General features: G+C 34.8%; 3 protein-coding genes across 4 annotated transcripts; 2 read left to right on the top strand and 1 right to left on the bottom strand.

Annotated features, from left to right (window-relative positions):
* Positions 1–1,306: 1,306 nt before the first annotated feature.
* On the top strand, positions 1,307–3,723 carry LOC102802938 (copper transport protein ATOX1 homolog). The gene is made up of 4 exons (XM_078010905.2): positions 1,307–1,424; positions 1,626–1,701; positions 2,438–2,576; positions 3,108–3,723. Exons 1-3 carry the CDS (start codon positions 1,413–1,415, stop codon positions 2,563–2,565), a joined length of 216 nt encoding a protein of 71 aa, XP_077867031.1. The 5' UTR covers positions 1,307–1,412; the 3' UTR covers positions 2,566–2,576; positions 3,108–3,723.
* A 2,826-nt stretch (positions 3,724–6,549) lies between these two features.
* On the top strand, positions 6,550–11,849 carry LOC100368481 (copper transport protein ATOX1-like). Its single transcript, XM_006818868.3, has 4 exons — positions 6,550–6,689; positions 8,824–8,902; positions 9,169–9,313; positions 11,458–11,849. Exons 1-3 carry the CDS (start codon positions 6,678–6,680, stop codon positions 9,303–9,305), a joined length of 228 nt encoding a protein of 75 aa, XP_006818931.1. The 5' UTR covers positions 6,550–6,677; the 3' UTR covers positions 9,306–9,313; positions 11,458–11,849.
* A 903-nt stretch (positions 11,850–12,752) lies between these two features.
* On the bottom strand, positions 12,753–22,691 carry LOC100368334 (protein FRG1-like). 2 transcript variants are annotated; one of them, XM_085497993.1, is made up of 8 exons: positions 22,492–22,691; positions 21,813–21,892; positions 20,962–21,087; positions 19,943–20,148; positions 18,637–18,741; positions 16,686–16,777; positions 15,536–15,646; positions 12,753–13,539 (listed from the first exon to the last, which is right to left on the bottom strand). In XM_085497993.1, the coding sequence occupies exons 1-8, from the start codon at positions 22,551–22,553 to the stop codon at positions 13,503–13,505; spliced, it is 819 nt and encodes a 272-aa protein (XP_085354119.1). In that variant the 5' UTR covers positions 22,554–22,691; the 3' UTR covers positions 12,753–13,502. The 2 variants fall into 2 exon arrangements, with proteins under 2 accessions (XP_085354119.1, XP_002736728.1); XM_002736682.4 differs by having other exon boundaries at positions 19,943–20,121.
* Positions 22,692–22,701: the final 10 nt, after the last annotated feature.

The raw sequence follows: 22,701 nt of genomic DNA, 5'->3' as shown, positions 1-22,701 counted from the left end.
GTATTTCGTTGTGTGTGTCTTATTTGACTGTAAAGTTAAAGTGACTTTCCCGATCCCGTACCTCAAGGGGACGAGATAGAGAGACGAGACGATTTCCCCCCTGGCAAGTGTCGAGACCCCGAGAGAAGAGAAGATTCCCCCCTGATAACGTCCTCATCGACCATGACTTACTCGAGCAAACACAATCTGTCGAATATGACACATACTACTTATGTGTACTGTTAACATATTTAAGAGTAATGCGGGTATTGAAATGTTTGTCAACTATGTTATGATGTTGTGAAATTATTCATAACCATTTCATTTCCCTGGCACTCCGTTATAAACAAAAATATGTTATTTCTTAGAAAATCCATCCCCCGAACAGCATTATTTTATTTTATGACATAAAGGACAGGGCAGACTGTGATCGTGTTCAAGTTGCCCGTCCTCAAAATACTAGTTTGTACCGATGACAGTATACAATTGATAATAAATACATACATTATATACCATTTCCCCCAAAGTACATCTCAAAAACACACAATTATGAGTCTGAAAAAAATGACCAGGAAATAACGGCAAATTGTGTCATGGTATTTAAAGACACGATCAGGAATAATAGACATAAACGATATCAAATATACAAGCAATAATTATATAGTTGGAAACATCTGACATCGTTCTATTTATTATTTACCATGACTGTACGTTGCAAGCACGACTTATTTATATTGAATCAAATAGTTGCATATTATTAAATCCCTTAGTAACCGACAACCGTGTACTTATATATTCAGCATTGCTACACCATAAACGGGTATATTAAACATTGACGGTGTTCACTTTTTTGTGAGCTGCCTTGATAAGTTTTTTAAGTTTTCAAAATATACCCCGGCGTCGGATATTTTCTAGTAAAAATGAATCCCCAAAACAAACACAGTCCTTGTTTTATGTATCGTATTATGTTTTGCCATAATACAGTGTGCCATTGTTGCCGCCTCGGCCATTTTCACTGTGCCATTATTTACTGCGCTGCGCAATTATTTATGTTAAGAACTAACACTTCCGGTTACAATTTCTGTCTTAGAAAACTCCGGTACACTCCCTACCCTGATCCCAGGTAATTAGATGCACGTCATGTTCCTTTAATATAATATCAGAGTTTGTAATCACTGACTTCTGTTCACATACACCATACACTATTCATAACTCGAACCAGTGATTTGGAACGGTAGACTACGTATCACCTGACCGAATGTCCTTGGGTTATGATAATTAGCGATCAGCTGACGTAGCCACATGACATATCACATGACACAAAACAATGCACTAAGCAAACATTTAAAATCATTGTACTGGAACTTTGTTCAGCCAGCACATTCCGACTGTCTGCGACACAGAATTTAGAAGATTTACCCCAAGAAAAATCAATGGCTTCTCAGGTACTCTTCGTGTCATACGCAGAAATGGTGATAACGGCCTGGACTACTGTTACAATATCAGATATTTACGGAAAATTTATGCAATGACGAATACTAGACACCTGTGTGAGAGTGTTCCGTGCTTAAGGTGTGTCCATGTAAAAAACGCATTCCATTGTATCATAAATTATTTACTTATTTATTTACTTTATATTTCTTTAGAAATACGAATTTAAAGTTCACATGGCATGTGAGGGATGCTCTGGTGCTGTAACCAAGGTATTAACAAGAAGCCCAGGTAAAACGATCCTTATTTTAAAGATATATTCATAGTGAAAAGTATACGAATTTTACGGTTACATTGTTCAAATATACAAATACATCGATTGTCCAATTTTGTTTTCTATCTTAATTTTCGAAACGCTTCGAATTTAGATATTTATAAAAAAAAAATGTTATGTATTCATAATTATTATACATGAGTGTGTTTGTTTGTTTTTGGAGTATTGCCAAGTCTGGTTGTGTGGCGTCTCTGTTTCCGCAATAAATACGCCCCTCATTGAAATGCCCAATTTCTGTTTTAGCGAATTTCTCATACCAGTAAACAATATCCATCACACACAATTGCTATCGGATCAGGCCTACGCCACTGACGATAAATATTTAAAAAAAAAAAAAAAAAAAAAAAAAAAAAAAAAACGTTTTACTGGCTTACAAATTGAAATATTAATTGACTGTTCCCAGAACGCAATTATAAATGATATATTGGGATGGAATACGGTTCGTGGTGGGTGCGAAGAATGTTGATATCGTGGAAAGGGCAATCCCACCTAAGAAACGTGGGGAAAACAATAACATTTTTTAACAAAATACAAAATAATCAAAACAAATATCTCACTTAACAGAACAGGGAAAGAAAAAAAAAAACATTAAAAATTGTTGTGCACGTCTCTGACCTAGTAGTCTTCATGCACAAATAATGTTCGTCAATTCCATAGTTATTTGTGTAATTTCATATCTGTTATTTTTTTCAGGCGTTGAGAGCGTTAAGATTGACATGGAAAACCAGAAGGTGCTTGTCTCTTCGTCTTTGCCATCAGACGAAGTGTTGACGATCATAAAGAAGACGGGGAAGCAATGTTCCCTTGTCCAGAGTGATTAAAATCTTACCAGGTTAGTTTTTGGAGTACAACTATTTTTCTTATATCGAATATTTGTATTTCTCACAACACTCACGGAACTTAGATTTGCCTAAAAACTATTAACAGCTCAAAGTTGACAAATTTGAGATATGCTGCTAGAAATTATTGAACTCATAAGGATATCAATGTGGCCCCAAGAACGTTGCTGCATGGAGGTAAAATAAGATGGTTATTGCAACAGTACTGGTATGTTTGTTTAGTTACAGTTACAGTAGTGGGCCGGGACATTAATAAGATTAAGCGAGGCAAAAGCGTTGAACAATATGTTTAATTTGACACTCAGTTTAATTATTACAGAGCTCGTGCTGTGTTATTCAAGTCTCATTTAAATTAATTAATAATGTTCAATTCCTATATGCAAATGAAATAAGTTGTGTTTAACACGTGGTCGTATTTAAAAGTACAATGTATCATTGTGTAGCAACAGGTGGCAACTGGCATGCCAGCAACTTGTTTATACGGCTCTACTAATTTACAATATTCTATTTTTTTTATTTTGCAGGTGTCCACCACGACAAGGAGTGATGCCGTGATGTGTTTTTTTATGCCAGCTCAATCGTCAAATCTATATTGCCTCTATTTAGAAAAATACAATTTAAAGATACAATAGCTGTGATTTCGGGCATTTTTTGCTTGTTATAAATATAACCACATAGAAGGTTACCTAATCTTACCAAAATATTGTTTTAGACGCATTGCAATTGCAAGTAACCCTACACTGGGTCAACGTAATCATTTATTCAGTTGATTTCATTGATATCGGTCACGTGATGAGAATCGTAAACACCTGTACGACACACACTATTAGAGGAAATAACACATACATTTTTCAGTGGATTTCAATAGATGGCGCCCTCTAGAGACCCGATGCAAACCCGCGACCAAATACTTGTAGTTTTTCATTTTCCCCAAGTGATTTAATGTTCAACGTCAGCATATAGCGTATATACCATGCTTTCAATGCCCATATCTCGACGATGGCCGTCACAAATTGACACTAATGATGTAATATTAAAATTAAAAATCGGAGAAAAATTGATGGATACCTCTATTGCAGCTATTTTTGGTTTTGAATGCACTGAATGAATAAATAGTAAAATACCTATTGTGGAACAGTATATTTTCGTCGTTATTCAGCATGTTTGTTATGTTAATTTGAAGTTTGTGTCCCCAGGGGTTCACGCTTGATTTGTATTGTATTTATTTGTTTAAAAAAAACGGTCTTGGACCAGTTATTATTTATCGTCTAGGAGAAGAGGCGGAAAATATTGACAAAATAATCCAAAAAATATCCAAAGAAATCCAGCGACTTGGGTCAACAAATTTGAACAGCTCTCAACACAACCTTACTCATGACTTTTGTCAACTTTTGTTCGTCGTTACTTGAGTCCCGTTCGACGACCCCATCCTACTCTCCACAACTATTCTGACCCACCGTTGAAACCGTTCAGTGTTGACGACGAAACTTTGTTCGATAACCGGTTCACAGATGCAGACAGTGTGGCATGAAAACCGTCATACTTGAGTTGTTTGCCCGGCAAAGAAAACTTGAGTAATCACCTTTCGAAACATAAAACTATTTTAAGATTTGTTCTATATACCGGGTATATATATTCAATACTAAATGTATAAATTTCGCTTTTTAAAGCGAAAATTAATAATATTCCGTGAATGTTACGATGGCAATTTCAGTTTCTACGTACTATAGCATAAATTGCTTATACACGCAGGATGATATCTAAATATTTTACTAAATAACACTTTGCAGTAAGCGATGTCTTATATCAGTAAATTTTAAAGCACCTGCCACCTGCGCACGCGCGGGAATTGAGTCCCAAACGACGATAACAACACGCGCTAAAAATGCAAAGGCTCATGGGTAGACGCTAGTTTCTAAACAATGACACGCTATGGCCATATGGCGCATGCGCAGGTGACGACTCCCTCGCTTTAAACAGATGCAGGGATCTCGCCCACAGTCACTTGGGAGCTGAAAATTAATTAAATACTAATTTTAAAAAAAAATCTTCCGCTATACGTATATAAATTACCTTAAAATGCGAAACAAAAAGTTTAGAGGGGAAGGGGTATTACGTTAATAACCATTGTTCATAATCGCTAACTTGGTTTTATTCAAAACTGCCCAAATCCCGCGTTTTCTGATGATATCCGACGATTTCATGAGCGAAAATGGCCAGCAGCCAGAATCAAGGGAGATTCGCGCAGAGTTCTGGGTAAATCAAGTGCGCATACTCATTTTCAGCCAACCAGGCGTCCCGTAATAGTGAGTATTTCCTTGAATTACCCATCTGAGATGACATGAGGTTAATTATTTTGAATAGGCAATCACAGTCCCTCTATCCCAGAGGGACCATGAGGTAATTATATGATTGTGCAACGAGAATTACGTCATCGATGCACAAATACGCAGCGGCACACAATCCGCTATTTAGAAAAAAATATTACCATCATAATAATATTAATAATAACATTTTGGTTAATTAATATTGCTTTTGTGTGTTAAAAGTATAATTTGTTATACTATTATTTTCATATCATTCCGGTATGATATGTTGGTTCATTAATAAATGTAAGGTTATTAGACGCCCGTAAAATAGATATGTTCAGATACACACTCCCATGATATCTTATTTTATTGAAAAACGCACAACAAAAAGCAAGAGACTTTATGCAAGTCTACAAAAAGTGGTTAAATCCATTTTTTTTCAATCAAAGTTTTCAGCCATATTTGTTGGCTTTCAAACTGAGTGAAATCTACACAATGAATGAACGCACAAAACACAAATAGATAGTACAAATCACGGGTCAACCATCCAAGAAAATGTCGGAATGTTTTTTTATCATTGTTTTTTATGATAAAAACCCACGCCCGTAGTTTAGAAACCACGTCCACGTTTGTAAAGCCACGCCCAGATTGTAACTCGATGTTCAATCAACAGTTAACAGAAATTCGAGTTACGGGCAACTTACACTTTTGTTTTAACTAGGTTCAGTTAACATTTAAAACAAATTCTAGTTATCGAATTTAGTATAGTCCGATAGTACAATTTATAGAAAAATGTATAAATTTGGCGTATTATCATTTCACGCTTGTAAAAATATGGACGGAAATATTCGAATGACCGTCTTGTTTTAATTTCCATTTTGTGTGTGTATGAGAAGGGGTTTACTCCCAGTGTGCCACCGATTTTCGCATATTTTAGCAGTCACTCAATCAGTCAGCACGGTGCATTTTCGTTTAGAAATCGATTACCGAGGAAGTCGTGGTGTAATTCACGTGACATTTTCATTGGTCGTCAATTTGCCTTTCTGTCCTATTTTATTCCGAGTTGTTTTGTATCCTGTCGATGTGTTATTAAAATTCGATAAAATAAACACCGAATAAACTTAAAGCGCGGTGGTCGTCGGGCAGCGCGTGTTCGAATTTCATGTAAATAAACAATGTATCCTCGGGGGCGGAGCTACGTCACGGACGTTCTACGTTGCTAAGACGCGCACCACTGTACCACGTATTTCTAGGCTTTGTGCGCGCTGCTGTGGAACGCCGGTGGAGCCGGTGAAAACTCGAGAAAACAACACAAACTCAACTTTGAAGTAATCCTGAACAACCAAATTCATATATGTTACACACGTAGGGCTAATCTTGTTACACTGTTCAGGGGACTCTCAACAACCATCGCAAAGTACCGTTTTCTGCGAGTTTTTGGTCTTTGTTTTCACCGCGAGGGTTGCCAGGCGGTAGAAAATGCCCGGATGTCCGCCCCGAGGATTTTACACGCGTTGTATAAGTCGCTATGAGTCCCATATCGAACAGGACGCGGCACGACGACTGCCGCCATTTAAAAAACTATCACCTGATCATATTTAAATGAGGCCGATGCTAGAAAAAAATCACGTGGACAAGTCACGTGCTATATCAAATGACAACTGTATAAAAGGCCAGACCCGATAAAAGAAACCCATTCATCTGTCTGCGCTGTACTTGACCAGACACAACACTGTTTCACTCCCTTCACACAAATCTAGTCTGTTTAAACACGCTTACGTCACGATGGCTTCTCAGGTAAGTTATTAGAATATTCCGACCCAGACACTGCAACGCACACGGACACTTGCGACAGCAGTTTATGGTTAACAAATTTAGCTATGGTGGTGAGAACCCCACTATATAGTATACTACATATTTCATTTAGTATACTGGGGTTATATAACCCTAACCCGACCCTAAACTTCCGTTGGCGGTGCCCGTGCTCAAAAACCTCCACTTTCTCAGCATTTAATTGACAAAACACTACGTAATTGGGTAAATATGAGTGTAATAATCAAGTGGGTGTGTTTGGTGATTTTAGTCAGAAACCAGTCATATTCGTTTACAGCGATCATATATATGAGTTGCATACCCTTTCTTATTTTATAGTACATCGGGGGTTATATAATCCTAACCGAATCCTAAACTACGGTTGGATGTGTCCGTGGCCGATTGTGACCGGCGGCGGTAGTCCAGTGGATTTGCGTCAAATTCAGGCGAGATCGTGGCCCGCCGGAAAAGCACAAAACTGGCAATACAAGCTATACAGGCCCAAAGAAATAATTTTAGTTGGATTTGCCCCATTTTTGGTGACAAGATGAAATCAAGGTCATTGTTTATTTTTGAACGAGTTCATTAAGGGGGCACCCATAGCATGAATCCTAACCCTAACAATTCCCCTATGTGTTCTGAAAAAGGGGATGTTCCATTAAAATTAGGGGGGCATAAAATAAATATATGTACGGGTACTAGAAAATTACTAGATGAGTTGTAACCATTTCCATGACGTGAGATATGGTACACAAATGTCAGTCATAGACATGAATATGTCAGTTTTTCATCTTCATACTGGTGGCTAGACAATTACTAAATTTTATGTTTATATAATGAGCTGTTATTGAGATTTGAAATAGTAAAAATAGTTATTTCAATATACAATAATGCAACACAACTGCAATGACCTGTCCTGATCACTAATCATTTTAAAACAAATTGCAAATTCCACCTGGGTACCAGTTTCATGCTTTTTTTTTCATTTTTAACAATACTTGCAAGACTTCATAATATATACTAGTAAGTTTAGGAATGCAACATATAATATTTTAATTTATAATAAAATTAATATTTTGTATTTAATCACTCAAAATTGTGTACAGTTTGCCATGGCTGGAATTATTCATGACAAAGAGATATGAGATCAGCTCATTCTGCAGAAGAAGTAATGTATTAAGTGCACATGTGCAATTTTGATGACAACTTAATTTTCACTTAGAATGAATCAGTGAAAATAAAATCCTGTAAGAATATTTTTCTATCTTTTACAAAAAAACACTGAAAAAAAAACTATAAAACAGCAAAAATGCCTTCTCAGTGAAATTTATTTCCAGCTAAAATGAGGTATTTTGCAGTATGCCACCATAATATTGCTTCTAATGCCCAGTGGTTGGATACAAAAGATATGCAAACACATTATTCACACATACAGAATAATTAAAACTTGTTAATATAATTATAACTACTAGTACTTTATACTTTCACTTTTTACCAAACTCAATATAACTGATGATGGTGTAACTAAACCAAGACAATGTATATTATATGCCAAAAAGTTTGATCTATGACAGAAAATCATATGAGTTTGACCTGACCTTGAACTGAGTAACCCAAAGTTAGGCACACCCAAGTAAAATCACACTATCTAACCCACATACCATATTTGTTCCATTAAAAGCACATCTCCAATATAAGCACATGCAACCCAAAATTGTATTTGTAGTAGTATACTGAATCATTAAAATCTTTTTTTTTGTCCATAGAAACACCTCGTTAATTTAATTACATAAGCGCATGCACTATTAATAGAGCAAATATGATATACAAATGTATCATGTCTGCCAAGTTCAGTGCTTTATTGAGGCCACTGAACTACATGTACAGTGACCAACAAAGTGATTGTTGCTCCATTATCAAATCATTATAGGACTTATAAGTTTGTGATTTGGATTGTGCTCCAGTGGCCATGTTGTGATCTTACTGACGACAGTTCAAGCCACATCCAGTTGAATTTATGATGTAAAATACACATCTTCAAATACAGACTGTATGTTGGACAAGGTAATTTCAAATCAAGTGTAGTAAATGTAGTAAATTTCCTTCCTGTTCATTTCAGAAACATGAATTTCAAGTGGAAATGACCTGTGAAGGGTGCTCTGGTGCTGTGACAAGAGTACTGAATAAACTTAAACCTGGTATGTATTGTGTAATCACTATGCTAGATTGAAACAATGTTATTTTTACATTGATTGCTAAAATTACAATTCTACTACAGGGGTAATTCCTTCAAGTCTGAACATAACCATGATTTGTATATGTATATTCTATTTTGAAATTAGTTGATAGTTATAGCTCTGTTTAGTGACCATACTGCTGTATGAACCATATATAGTGTTGTGTCAATAAATTGTTGTTGTTAAAAAAATAAACACATTTCCTTGTTTTTGTAAATTGTGCACAGATAAAGGAGTGACTGATTTCCAAATCGATATGGATGCCCAGAAAGTCTACGTTGATTCCACCCTCAGTTCTGATGAACTCTTGCAAACAATACAGAAAACTGGCAAGACTACTTCTTATGTTGGTGTTAAAAACTAAAATATCAGGTGAGGACAGTTATATATAGCTCACTAATTATTAGTCTTTGGTCTAATGCGTGAAGTTACTAGGAAATGTTTTATGTATCACCAGTTCTATATACATGTAGTGAACTAAAGTGAAATCTCTCATTGTTAACAACTCTCTACATAATATACACACTAAATGTACAGCCTCTGATCTATACTGTAAAACATTGAATCAAAGAAAAGTTAGGAATTTGATTTATGCAAGAATAATCCACTGGGTAATGTTGCAATTTACATCGTTGTTTTGCTAACAACATTGCTATACCTAAAGAAGTACTGTAGAAGACTTTATTTTCGCTGAAGGGATGATTTCGTGAAAATATAATCCAGCGAGTATACTTTTTTTCCTATATTTCACATTAAACTCATCAAAAACCAGTGAAAATAAATTCCAAGCAAAACACCCAAAAAGCCTTTTCAGCAAAAATTAATTCCAGCGAAAATAAAGTATTCCACAGTATTGCTTATCAATTACAATCAAGTTAATATTGTAAAACAAAACTATGTATCCATATCCTAGGACTAAGAGGCACCACAATTTCACAACACCCTAGCACATTCTATTATCATTTCAGAGACAGCAGACTGATCGAATGCAAACACACATGGGAAAATAAGTATTTTGACCTGAAACGAAACCAGCTTGTTTTGCAAATTGCAGATCACATGGATTTTTTTTTCTTTTCCACAAAATGTTTTGAATGTACACCCAACCCACACATGCAAGCTGAATTAATTAACCCCACAGTAAAAGGGCTATTCCATCAAAGTTTACACTTACATACAGACTAAATATACATGCTGTAATGTATGTACGTGCTCATTACCTACTGGCAAAATATTGAAAGACAACATGCTGCTAACTCTGATTCATCAATGCAAAAGGTAGCATTTTTATCTACACAACAGTTGATGAGAAACTGAATCTTATTGACAACTGTAATGTATGTATGTACATGTATGTACATGTACGTCTTTCCATCAGAGTTATGGAAACAGGTTATGTGACTAGTTTGGCCAACAAATTATGATATCACCATTTTTATCAACAAAAATTTAAATATTTTACAGTCATATATCTTTCATAGATATTCCAATAAATAAATGTTTAGCTCTTGTGTATGCAAAGCTCACAAGGGAGGTAATGAGTTTGGTCTGTCTGTTTGTCTGCCTATCTGTGTAAGCAAAATCTCACTTTTTGAGTGGATTTTGATCAAATTTAGTTAAATAGGTAGGTACCTTAGGGTAATACGCGGACATTGTTAGTTATGGGGCCATGTCTGTGCATATTTAAGTAGCTAATTTGCATAATAATTATCTCATTTTCAGTCAGTTTAAGTAAATAAGCAAAAACTTCAGAAGGAGTTTTATTAAAGCGAGAGGGTCGTCACCTGCGCACATCCGGGAATTGAGTCCCAAGCAACGATAACACACGCTAAGTACGCAAAGGTTCATGGATAGACGCTTGTTTGTAAGCAATGACACGCTATGGCCATCTGGGGCATGCGCAGGTGATGACTCCCTCGCTTTAAACAGATAGCATGAGGTTAAATAATTTGATTAGGTAATCACAGTCACTCTATCCAAGAGGGACTGTGAGGTAATTATATGATTGCGCAACGAGAATTACGTCATCGATGCACAAATACGCAGCGTCACACAATCCGCTGTATATAACACAAAATATTACCATCATAATAATATTAATAATAACATTTTGGTTAATTAATATTGCGTTAGTTTATTAAAAGTATGATTTGTTATACTATTATTTTTATAATGTTATTTGATTCAATGTAAAAAAGTTGGTCACAGGGAACAACTTTCTGGACATTCTGGATATGTTGGTTCATTAATAAATGTAAGGTTATTAGATGCCCGTAAAATAGATATATTCAGATGTCATTGGCGTATACAACTACCCCAGGCCATCTGACGCATGCGCAGGTGACTACTCCCCCACTTTAAATATGCTATACATTGGTGCTGATCATAACCTCTGCCATTTCTCTTTCACCGACTTGCTACGTTTCATTTCCTAGATATCTTTGTATGTTTTTATAAAACAATGACTGCATATTTCTACTTTACATTTATAAATTTTATTTTTTATTTAATTTCAGGTGGATTACCAAAAGAACATATGGATATGATATAAATCATTTCATACCTGCATGCCATACAATTGATGCCTAAAAACAAATCAGCAAATGTTAGTATTTAATCCTAGGTCACATTTCAATAATCCCGTCATATTCAAACTAAATAGAAACTGCTTATTTTTGTTGAATTTCCACTTTAGAATCGCTCTGTGTTTATCAAGTTGATAAAAATATGTCATGATGTATATGTTCCCTACATCTTACTATGACATAAATATCTTTATTTAATTTGTTGAGAGAATTCATCATGTACGAGTAAGTCAGATATTCTTTTATTCCAATGTACACTGAAAATGTATTTTTCATGAGAATTCTAGTATTATAAAGTGCACTTCAGCTTGCTTTCAAATAAATTCTTGTCTTAGTTTTATTGTCCGTGTTTACACCGATCTTCATTTGTAGAAATATTTTCGTGCCAGGCTTGATGTCACTCATATTTGCAGTTTGGAAATTTTAATTACCAGTGCATGTACATACATGTGTAATGCATTATTTCAGACCATATGTCGTAAGATAATAGAGACGATCAATCAAATATTATCCCTCATTGTTGCAGACGGGCAACCAGGCAGTATGGTGTATTACACATTCCTGATATACCAAACGATTCATTGTGAAATAATGACATTTAGTCACGCACAAAACCTAGCTTTCAGTCAAATAATGCAAGCAAATTTGGGTTTTCATCAAATAGAATTTTACTATTAAAATGATATATACCAGTATGTACAAAAGTTTGAACATACAAAACTGTCTGAGTGCAACTCAACATTCTGCCTGCTTTAACCTGGCTTAAAGCTACATGTAGCTTAATTTGAAAACTACGTAACCACATATGTAAATAGTGCCGAATAATCTGCCTAAATATGTCCATATACTGTAGAATACTTTATTTTCGCTTGGAATTTATTTTCACTATTTTCGCTGAAAGGATGATTCCGTGAAAATAAAATCCAGCGAATATACTTTTTTTCCTATATTTCACATTAAACTCATCAAAAATCAGTGAAAATAAATTCCCTACAAAATGCCCAAAAAGCCTTTTCAGCGAAAATTAATTCCAGCGAAAATAAAGTATTCCACAGTAGTAGTAACAAAGGTAAACACTGCAAAGTATAAGTTGAAATTATTGATGACAATGATTATTTAAAAAATTATGTTTATGAGTTATGTTAATCACCAGTTGTGACATCCTGGATATGGGTATACAAGCATGCAATTTTCTACAATTGTTCAACTTTTGCTGCAAGTAAGTCTTAGGTTTACTGTACTTTATTTATTTACTGTATACAGGATGATAAAAATACAACTTATTTTGAACACAGACACTTCTGTCATTTACACAAGAACATCTCTACATGTACCAGGAGAGCAAATGAGATAAATATGGGCCTGGGTGATGCAATAATGTTATAAATTGATAACATGGCATTGATGTTAACAGCAGCAATATACTCGGTTGGTGCCAAATGGCTGCTGACTACTGGTATCATCATTAAAACCAAAAAAAATTTGAAGAATGAAAATACGGAATAAGATAATAAACTATTATAAGCATGAATAAAGAAAGTCAACTCTGTCTCACAAGCACACCAACAATAAAATATACATGTACATTTCTATCTGACTATTTTGACATGCGCTTGCATGCGCTTACTCGACTAACATGGCTGCCATAAAATGATGTACCGGTACTCTCAAGTTCAACTGACCAAAGTTTTTATCTTGGAGATGCCTTTCTGAAAGAACAAATATTAGAGCAGGTTCATAAAACCATAATCTGTTCAAATTACAGTTGGTGATATTAACAATAATAGCGTTTTTGAGCAGCTAGATGTACACATACATAACAATGTAAAACAAACACAAGAAAGGAGTAAAAAAAAAGTAGTGTCTTTATTGACTTTTCGTAGATCTGTTATTTCTAAAATCTGTCTACACAAGTATACATGTACATGTATACACAGACAAATATCAAACATTAAAAATCGAATAATTGTCTTCTCTCATTTGCAGTAGCGATCAGCCTTCATTTTTTCCCGCCTACAAAAAAACAAAAACATAATGAAACTATTGATCACCTTGCCCATGATTTGTGAACTACTGTTGAACACGTTAATCTAGCTAAATGCCAGTTTAGCGAATTTGGATCACTGAATGAATTCAGTGCCAACGATCTCATTTATTTATTTTGAATTAGTGAAATTATGGATTAGCTAAAATTATATGTTAGCTAAAAAGAAAGGTTCAACAGTATTATGTGATTCAATCAATGATATAATTGGTAATTTATCAAAAAACATTGGGTATGACTCTGGAGGTGGGAGCGGGGATGTTTGTGGGGGATTCACTGGACTTACAGTTTAGTGGAGATGTGTGGTCAACCCCCTTTGCTGGGCAAGTCATGTAATGTACAGCCCCCTTATAAACTAAATCACTGTATACTTTCTAATAAACCTTGAAACATAGTGCATTGTGGGGCTTAGGTTTAGGAGGGAGATGATGCTTGAATACTACCAGGAGTGGGCAATAAAACTTGATGGAGGTTACAAATTTAAAAAAATAAAGGGCCACCATTGGACTACTTTGGTAGTTCATGATCAAATGGATGTACATACTTGTGGTGCGAAGTATGTGTGAAATCTGGATATGGGGGGGGGGGGGAAATTTGTTTGTTAAATTTGTAAAATCTGTATGAGGAAATTAATAAATCAATAATGACATTTTTTTTTACAATGGCATTTCAAAACTAAAGTCAGCGATTTTTCATTGATCTATCTATTATTTGTGTAACGCTACGATCACCGTAACATTGTCAGCTTACGGCATTGCGTTGAACGGGTATTCACCGCTGCTGTTGCGATCATCGGTCCCTGACTTTTTGTTTAAAAATACACAAACTTAGAATGTTTGCTTAATTAAAACGATTCATTGATGATTAACTTAGAAATTACATCAAAATCGCCAACGAAATGTTGTTTTTAAACATCGCGGAAAAACATGCACTCTGCGCCGCCATCTTTGTTACCTCAATCAAAATCTCCGTTGTAACCCAGCATGCATCGGTTGTGATGTCACTACATGCGTTACGTCACCTTAGGGTGGCGTTCCTCGGTAATGACGCACTATGAATGAGGTATTTTTAGAGGTCAGGGTTCGTTTTTTCCTCGTCCGTCTCGTCTGCAGTTGAATACTTTTTACTTCGATTTATTTACAGTTTTTTTTTCCGATGCAACTTAATTTCACTTGTTTTTTTAATTCTTGGTAATTAGTGTCACTGGCAATGAAGTAGTAAAAACGCAATTAATCGCAGTGCAGCAACTCGGGATAGACCATCCCGACGCAATGGGCAAATTATTACTACCGTAGTATTTTGGGGTTTGCCAGCTCCGCACCCTTGATAGACTTGGTAACTTCTTGTAGACTTCCGTTTTTATCACTGTTTTTGTAAGGCTAACTATGTACAAAGGCGGGATTACCTTTCGATCAATACATGTTATTGTTTTAAAGATGTGCTAGACGAGGCTGACACTTGTAAACAATACAACGTGAATAAGCATCGCGGGCAGGATTTCAAGGATCGCGGGCGAAACAAAAGCGACGCGGCTGTTTGTCTAAGCGACGCAGGCTCGCAGTGCTTGAAAGGCCTGGGGAGAACACTGATTACAGGCAAGGTAAAAAACATCTATAATTGTTCATACAATATAATATTCTCGAATTTGATGTTGTTGATTCAATTGTCATAATTTATTACTATCAAACTAATCTTGATCAAACACAAAATGGATTAGAACTAGCAACTATTCTTTGGGGTGACAGCATGGAGTACCTCATCTCCATGGTAACTAAACATATTTGCATTAATTTCAAAGTAATGTAGATTACCACTTTATTTTCAATTGCAATTTATTTTTGCAGAAGAGATAAATCAGTGAGAATAAAATCCAGCAAAAATGTAAACATATGTACTATGGCTAAGAATAAAAAAATAAGAATTCATATGCAAATTAGTTATTAATAGAATATCACCGAAGTTTACCTGTCTAATAATGTTTCATGCAGGCTTCCCTCTTTTCTTGCTTTTTTAAGGTCTGCTCTGTCCTCAGGGTTTACTTTCAGTCTTCGATCTTGGAAACTTTGAAACTTTTTGCTGCAAAAACAAAATAGATAGAAGTTGAATTCAAGGGTAGGGTGGGGTGAGATATTCACAGAAAGATTTGCATACTGGCAACACCCTTTAAACTTTGAAGTTATCTAGTTGCTGAAATTTACATCCCACAACTCAAAATGATTAATTATGTAAATTAGCTGCTTTAATAACCATAATGCAATTACATTTGAGCGGGAAACTGAGATACTTTATCAGATTAAGTAGGTTTTAGGTAAGCAACAACACAATGTTCCCAGAAGAATGAACTCTACAACTCTACATTTGTTTAAAAATCGTTTTTTTCAATCCCCAGATTTTTAACTTTGCATTGGTATTATGTCCACCATCTTGATTCTCTAGCAAAAGATTGTGCGACATCATAGCCACTGTTGTGAAAAATTTAGAAAATGGTTTCATTTATACTTTGAGAATTACTGATGCAAATTAGTTCAAATTGTTGGTGTGCATATTGCTCATGTATATATTAATTATTATAACTTATCTATGACTTATTTGTGATTCTAGCGAGCGCTAACTGGGTATAGCATTCATGAACAGAGGTTGAGGATTGAGGATTATTATCATCATTAATAGGAACATTACATTGCATATTACTGCAAACCTCAGATATATTCAACCAGGAAGTTAGTAAAATTGCTCACTAATACAGAGACAACTTTTGATTTGACTGAGCAGATGACCTACCAGACTTGCTACAGTGACAAGTTGTTACACTTTACATAGAGTCTGATTGGTGACAAAATGGAACCTCCAAGTTATATCACAGCCACTAAAGTGATAATGTCATATAGTAGGCCATTTATTTATTTATTTATCCAAAAACAAAGTTATCAGTGATTTAGTGCCCAAGTTTACAACAGTCACCTTCTTAGGCACATTGACGAACATACTTCTGTATGCTGTACATAATATATGGAGTAAAATTTGTATAGCAGGGTAGCTTAGCTTCCAGTGTTAATTAATAGTAAAATATTGCTGACTCACATGTAATTTACAAAGAAAAGATGTGACAACTTACACGTAACTAAGCTCGCATGATTTCAGATTTCCTTTGTCCACTTCTGGCACATCATCCTTCTTTTTTTTCACTCTGGGTGCAGAAGAACGAATCTAAAAACACCAAAAAAAAAAACGCAATGTAGTCTTAGTGGTAAACAAACTTTAAGGCAATTAAGAAACGGTTGAATTCACAAATCAATTAGAATGATAGATGATGATGCATGGAACCCAGGTACAATGATAGAAAAGTAACATTTGACCTACAAAAACATCATTGTATTATGGTTATGTGTCTATTGCTGGTTTTGCTTTTACAGTGATTGTACTTAATCCATGGAGTATAAACACATAAATGCAGGGGTAACTCTAACACAAATACTAACTAGCCTTTTGTAATAATATATTCTCTCATTTATTAAGTGTGGTTATACTGCCAAATCTGATATTGTACACTTAGGCCAAATAAAACATATTTGTTTTTTTCCAGTAACGGCCTAAAAAAAATACTGAGTAGGTAGGCAGGGATATGATATGATATGATATATGATATGACATGATATATGATATGACATGACATGACATTATATTATATTACATTATATTATTTTATTTTAACATTTTTGTGAGAACATACTGGTAATTTTGCTTTAATAAATGAAACACATTGAAGAACAAATGTTTAAGGTAGCAAGAAGAATTTGATGATGTCTATTGTCTCATTCAGAACCGTAATTTAGCGTATACAATTAAAAAGCAGTATAGAGTATAGAGGAACAAGTTTGCACAAACTGGACAGTCATTATTTACATAATTACCACGTGACAACAAAAATAGCAAAAATTGTAAAAATGCGTCATGCATTGTCGGCAATCAAGTCCATTGAAATGTGTCTCGATAATCAAAAGACCTACTGTACTCTTCTGATTTCTACACATGTCATTTTTTAACCCCTAATTATTTCATACTTGGCACCTTTAACAAACTATTATTTTATGACAAAACATTTTCTCAAAAAACCCAGATGTATTTCGCTTTGTCATTATCTTGTTCACGATAAGTGTGAGTTTGAATGTTTTAGCCCAAACGCAATGACGGTGATCCCAATAAGCTGTACTGAATCAAAACTTAAATTTGTGAAAAACAGTTTTGGATAATAAAACACTGCAGATTTGCTGCATTATAATTATTATAAACATACACTAAGAATGAAAATTGCAGAAAATTGCTGGCATTTTGAGTCCCGTACTGCTGGAGTGTTCCGGAGACATGGCTTCCATTGTTATGTGAACGTACAATGAGGGATAATCCACAGACAAACATTACTGTCCCACTGTACATGCTGCCTGTGTCCTTCAAGTGTCTCTGAAAAGAGTTCTAATAAAACTATTACTAGTATCATAGTGAAACAAAATGGCGAATGTTCAAAGAAACAATTTGTTGTGTCAAAGTGCGACAAGAAGACCATAGCCAGACAGCATAGAAATCACTGGAAAACAGTCTCTTCTTTAGTTACTGCTTGTGAATTATTGGTGAAAGAAATGCTTGGCCTGGTTTGTATTGCTCAGTTACGGCTTTCTCATGGATAGCAGAATGATTACCAAGTTTGTTACACAAAATCAGTATGAAGATAAGTTTTTCAATTGAAACTGTTTTTGACTATGCTCTATGTGATGTACATTCATTAATTTTAACTCCAAACAAGGCAATCTAGGCAATTAATTTTGTTTTAATTATTAATATTATTTTTGTTTTGTTTTATCTCCCACTTAGCTATTCAAAAGGACATTTTGAGACAATTTATTTTTCAATCCATGTAATGCTGGGCCATAAATATGTAACATGGCATATATTTATGAAAATAATACTGTGGAATGAAAAATATTTACATAGGAAGTACATCCTGATATTTGACCAAATGTTTATTCATTTGATATAAGACAAATACTGTATCACATGGACTTTTTAAATACCTTTAAAAATTCATTTTCTCCTGCGGTTCGACTTTTTGCAATGACCTCTCCCTCATCGTTGGAGGATAAAAAGCAACCATTGTAACAACACAATGCCATTTTACCCTGGAAAATAGAAACCAAAAATGCATAACAGTATATTTAGCAAAATTTATATTCCCTACATGTATATATAAAATATAAATAATATCCCCATCATCACCCTGTGCAGTCCAACCTCATCATACCGTAACAGTCACCCAAAAAACATCATTAAAATGGTCTTTGAAAACAAGTGGTCCATATTTGATGATCAAAATAAAAAGTTTTTTTTTTTTTACAAACAGAATGCTTTGTAATATTTTGGTCTTTAAACAAAGACGATTTTTCAAAAATATTGCTGAAAGGCTTGTCACATAAAAACAGGTGGAGTTGATACACTGATGTTTTTATACATAGGTTTGTTTATACTTTATGTTATTACTTGGTACTGTATAAAAGTGGTCCTTATATGCCATTGCACTGTGACGTAATATGTTTACATTATTGCCAACCATCATGCGTCTATCTTATAACAAATGTTGCTAGCTAATGAACTGTTGCGAGAATGTTACCCACAGGTTGTTTTATAAACAGAAACATTAATGGTATAACAATACTGTTTCGGTATTTTATCTTTGAGTGTGACTGATCGGTTCAGAACATTTGTTTGAATACTAATAAAACACATTCACATGACAATCTGAATACACCACTGAATCTATCGCATATACACACAATTCATCAACAATCACTTGAGACATTATTTCTTAAGGTGTTTCCCTAAGTCCCTGTTTTTGCAAAAAAGCTGCATATTTTTCAAACCAAAATGTAACTTTTCATTTAGTTATTTTTTGACTGTGGTTCCAACATGGAAGTGGAGTGTTTTGCTTGCTCTATTGATTGAGTGAAACAGAAAATCATCCCACCCCTTCCTCACATGTTGGGTACCGTAGGTCATACCTCATTAAACAAGCATTTTCTTTACCACATTGTCAGGTTGTAGCAAATTTCTCAAAATTTTTGCATAATACCGCTTTTTCATGCCCATAGCTTACTAAAAATACCTCATAATATAACCATGCCATCGTTGCCAGTTGTGTATTTTAAACGTCATTATGATTCCTGCTGACGATACAGCTAGAGGTGCATAAAATTATTAGCAAACATTTTCGTGAAGGTCATATATGTCAGCCACAAAAACTCTTAACCAATCATCAGACCTGTTGGCATAAGTAACACTCAAGTTGTTTTTAACCCACAGCTACATCATTACAAGATTACTCACTTCTTGAAACACTGGTTCCCATTTTTCTCTTGGACCAATGGCATCTGAACGACCAATTACTGTACCATTGTTGTCAACAGACAGATATTTACCGTAGCCAGACTTCAAGGCGACCTCAGGTTGCAGTTCGGACGTTCTCACAGCTATTAACTGCTCAGGTGGATGTGGACCTTCTGTAGCTATATCAATTGCAACACAATAAACAACTTTTAATTATTCACAGGAAAAATATGTAGTCCATTTAAACACGGTTACCGTAAAATCTGTATTAGAAGCCGCATCCCTAATAGAAGTCGCACCCATTCTTTTTGAATAATTTAGAATAAAAAATTCATCATTTCTCATATGTGTACATGCTCTAATAGAAGCCGCATCCCCTCTGTTGCATTGTACCATTTTAATAGAAGCCGCGGCTTCTAATACAGATTTTACAGTACTAGAAGAGTAACTGATTTACTGTGATTCAAACTAATACTTGTACAATGTATGTCTGTGATAAGTAAATGACGGCAGCTTACACCTGTCTATTTAGGCATTACAAGAAACACCAGATAAAGTAATGAGATATTGCTACTTTAATATACTGTGATTCGACTGGTTCATATCAAAGTATTTCAACAGAGATAAATATTTTGTGGCACTCACCATTATTGTAAGAATACAAGTAATTACATAGCCCCCATGAGTTCTCAAGTTTAATAAATAAATTTACAAAGTTTTTGAACATAAAGGACCATGTTAGATATATGACTCCAGAACTGCATTCATTCATTCAACACAATAGCCATCAGTTGCATCAAGGACCTACATGTATGAGGTTAACTGTTCATACCAAGTTTGAACAAAATCTGTCCATGTTCGACTGAGATCAAGGTCCGAAATTGCAGAAATGCCTGATTTTGATGAATTTTTAACATTAAAACAATCGTAACTCCATCAAAATAAAAGTTATAAAAATTTATTTCACGCAGAATTAAAGCTGTTTAATTTTAAGAATACATAATTAGTTTTGAACTCACCATCCATATGCATGTCTCCAACTGAGAATATACCAGTGTCCAAAGCAAATAAATATGAATTAATATTCATTTCAATTGCAACTGTACCATGTACTTCATCTATTGAACTCACAGTCCACCAGCCACCTGAAAATAAAATATATCTTTATAATTGTATTCCATACATGTAGGGCTATAAAGCGCACACTTGTGTCAGTCATGAACTCTGCCAGTGAATTTATATCATACTCACCACTGTTACTAACCCAGAACATGCACTCACTCTAAGTACATGTCGACCACCAGGTAGAGTTAGGGTCATGAAAGTTCAAATGCAGTTTAAAATGTCCAAAATTGAGGTATTGTGGCAGATCCTGGTATTGCTCATGTTTTATTATATTTAATATTCAACAAAAATATAAATAAACGCAATAATTTGTTTATGTGTGCTTCTATTGCGGATATGCTTTTGATATACCAAATATGTTAACTGCTTTAATTATTAATAACGGAAAATCCTGAAATTTCATAGCTGTTAAACTTTGTGAAAACGTGGCTCTGAGTGTATAAAAAGGAAAGATGGCAATGAGATTTCGGTATGCAAATCACACTCCATGACGATGTATCTGGTTAGAGTGCTTTGCAAAATGGCTCTTTTTGATAATCAGAATGCATTAAGTATTATATTTTTCTCTTGTGTACCATCATGAATATGTATAGAGCTCGGTAATATTTGTATACTTAGTAAACAATGGGTGTGTCATTCATTTCCCATGATCACTTGTCAAGTTGTGCAATCCCAGGGATTGCAGAGCCACGCTTTAAATGTAGAAAATTTGCAGAGGGGAAAAGAATCAGCTAGGTTCTCTCACCATGTGCTGCTGCATCTTCTTCTTTCTCATCATTCGCATCATCATCACGTTTTCTCTTCTTTTTCTTATGTTTTTTAGAACTGAAAATAGATGTTTTGAAATAAAGTTGCATGATGAGTGATAGTATATAGTTCATTTTTATTTTATTACAAAGCGTACACTGTATATTGTTCAGCCGCCAGGTAATGTTAGCTAGATCTAAACTGTTTTGAGTCAGGTTAGTTTCACATTGTCACCCCCCCCCAAAGTAATTAAATATGCCCCTCCAAATAATTATAAGTGACCCAAAGAGGAGTACATTTGTATATACAATTGAAATGGAGGAGGGGTGGAAGGGCAGGGTTAGGATTACCCAAAAAAAGAATGTCTTTTTCTTGGAGAGGTCCTTTTCATGACTATACAGTAACTAATTTTAACTGACACAAATTTTTGTGGAAACGGAATGCTATTAATACCTGTAATAATTTGATGACGTACAAGTATTTATGTGATACTGTGTCAGTGCCTCCCGATGAAATATATGACATATATCTCATTTTTTTCTGAAAGTCAACGAGGTGATACTGTCAAATCCACACCAGTAACACAACAATGAGAATTGTACAAAGAACACGACCATGTCAGGTGCTACATTGCAGCAACGTTTCGATATGTAATATATGGACTATATTGTACTTACCTTACACTCTTGCTTCCCTTCAATTTGAGCTTTCCTGTCTTGACTAGAGAATATGCTGACATAGCTGAATTTATTTATTTTCTTATTTATTTAAAACCTTGTGCGGCGTTCAATGAACATTCAAACCAAAACATCCGCCATGTTATTGTAAATCACATGACAACTCTACGCGAGACTTCCTATACTTTGCAATACAATTCCAATTTTATC

Source organism: Saccoglossus kowalevskii, chromosome 4, assembly GCF_978046115.1.
Source record: "Saccoglossus kowalevskii chromosome 4, keSacKowa6.1, whole genome shotgun sequence".
Classification (NCBI taxonomy): domain Eukaryota; kingdom Metazoa; phylum Hemichordata; class Enteropneusta; family Harrimaniidae; genus Saccoglossus; species Saccoglossus kowalevskii.
This window is presented reverse-complemented; position numbering and strand designations above follow the sequence as displayed.

Excerpts from the sequence above, each read along its gene's own strand:
- LOC100368481 (XM_006818868.3), top strand. Across the intron at positions 8,903-9,168 it reads ACTGAATAAACTTAAACCTG|ATAAAGGAGTGACTGATTTC; the intron begins GTATGTATTGTG and ends AATTGTGCACAG.
- LOC100368334 (XM_085497993.1), bottom strand. The coding sequence starts at position 22,553 with ATGTCAGCATATTCTCTAGTCAAGACAGGAAAGCTCAAATTGAAGGGA. Across the intron at positions 21,893-22,491 it reads AAGGGAAGCAAGAGTGTAAG|TTCTAAAAAACATAAGAAAA; the intron begins GTAAGTACAATA and ends ATCTATTTTCAG. Across the intron at positions 15,647-16,685 it reads TCATGCGAGCTTAGTTACGT|CAAAAAGTTTCAAAGTTTCC; the intron begins GTAAGTTGTCAC and ends TTGTTTTTGCAG.
- LOC102802938 (XM_078010905.2), top strand. Across the intron at positions 1,702-2,437 it reads GGTATTAACAAGAAGCCCAG|GCGTTGAGAGCGTTAAGATT; the intron begins GTAAAACGATCC and ends TATTTTTTTCAG.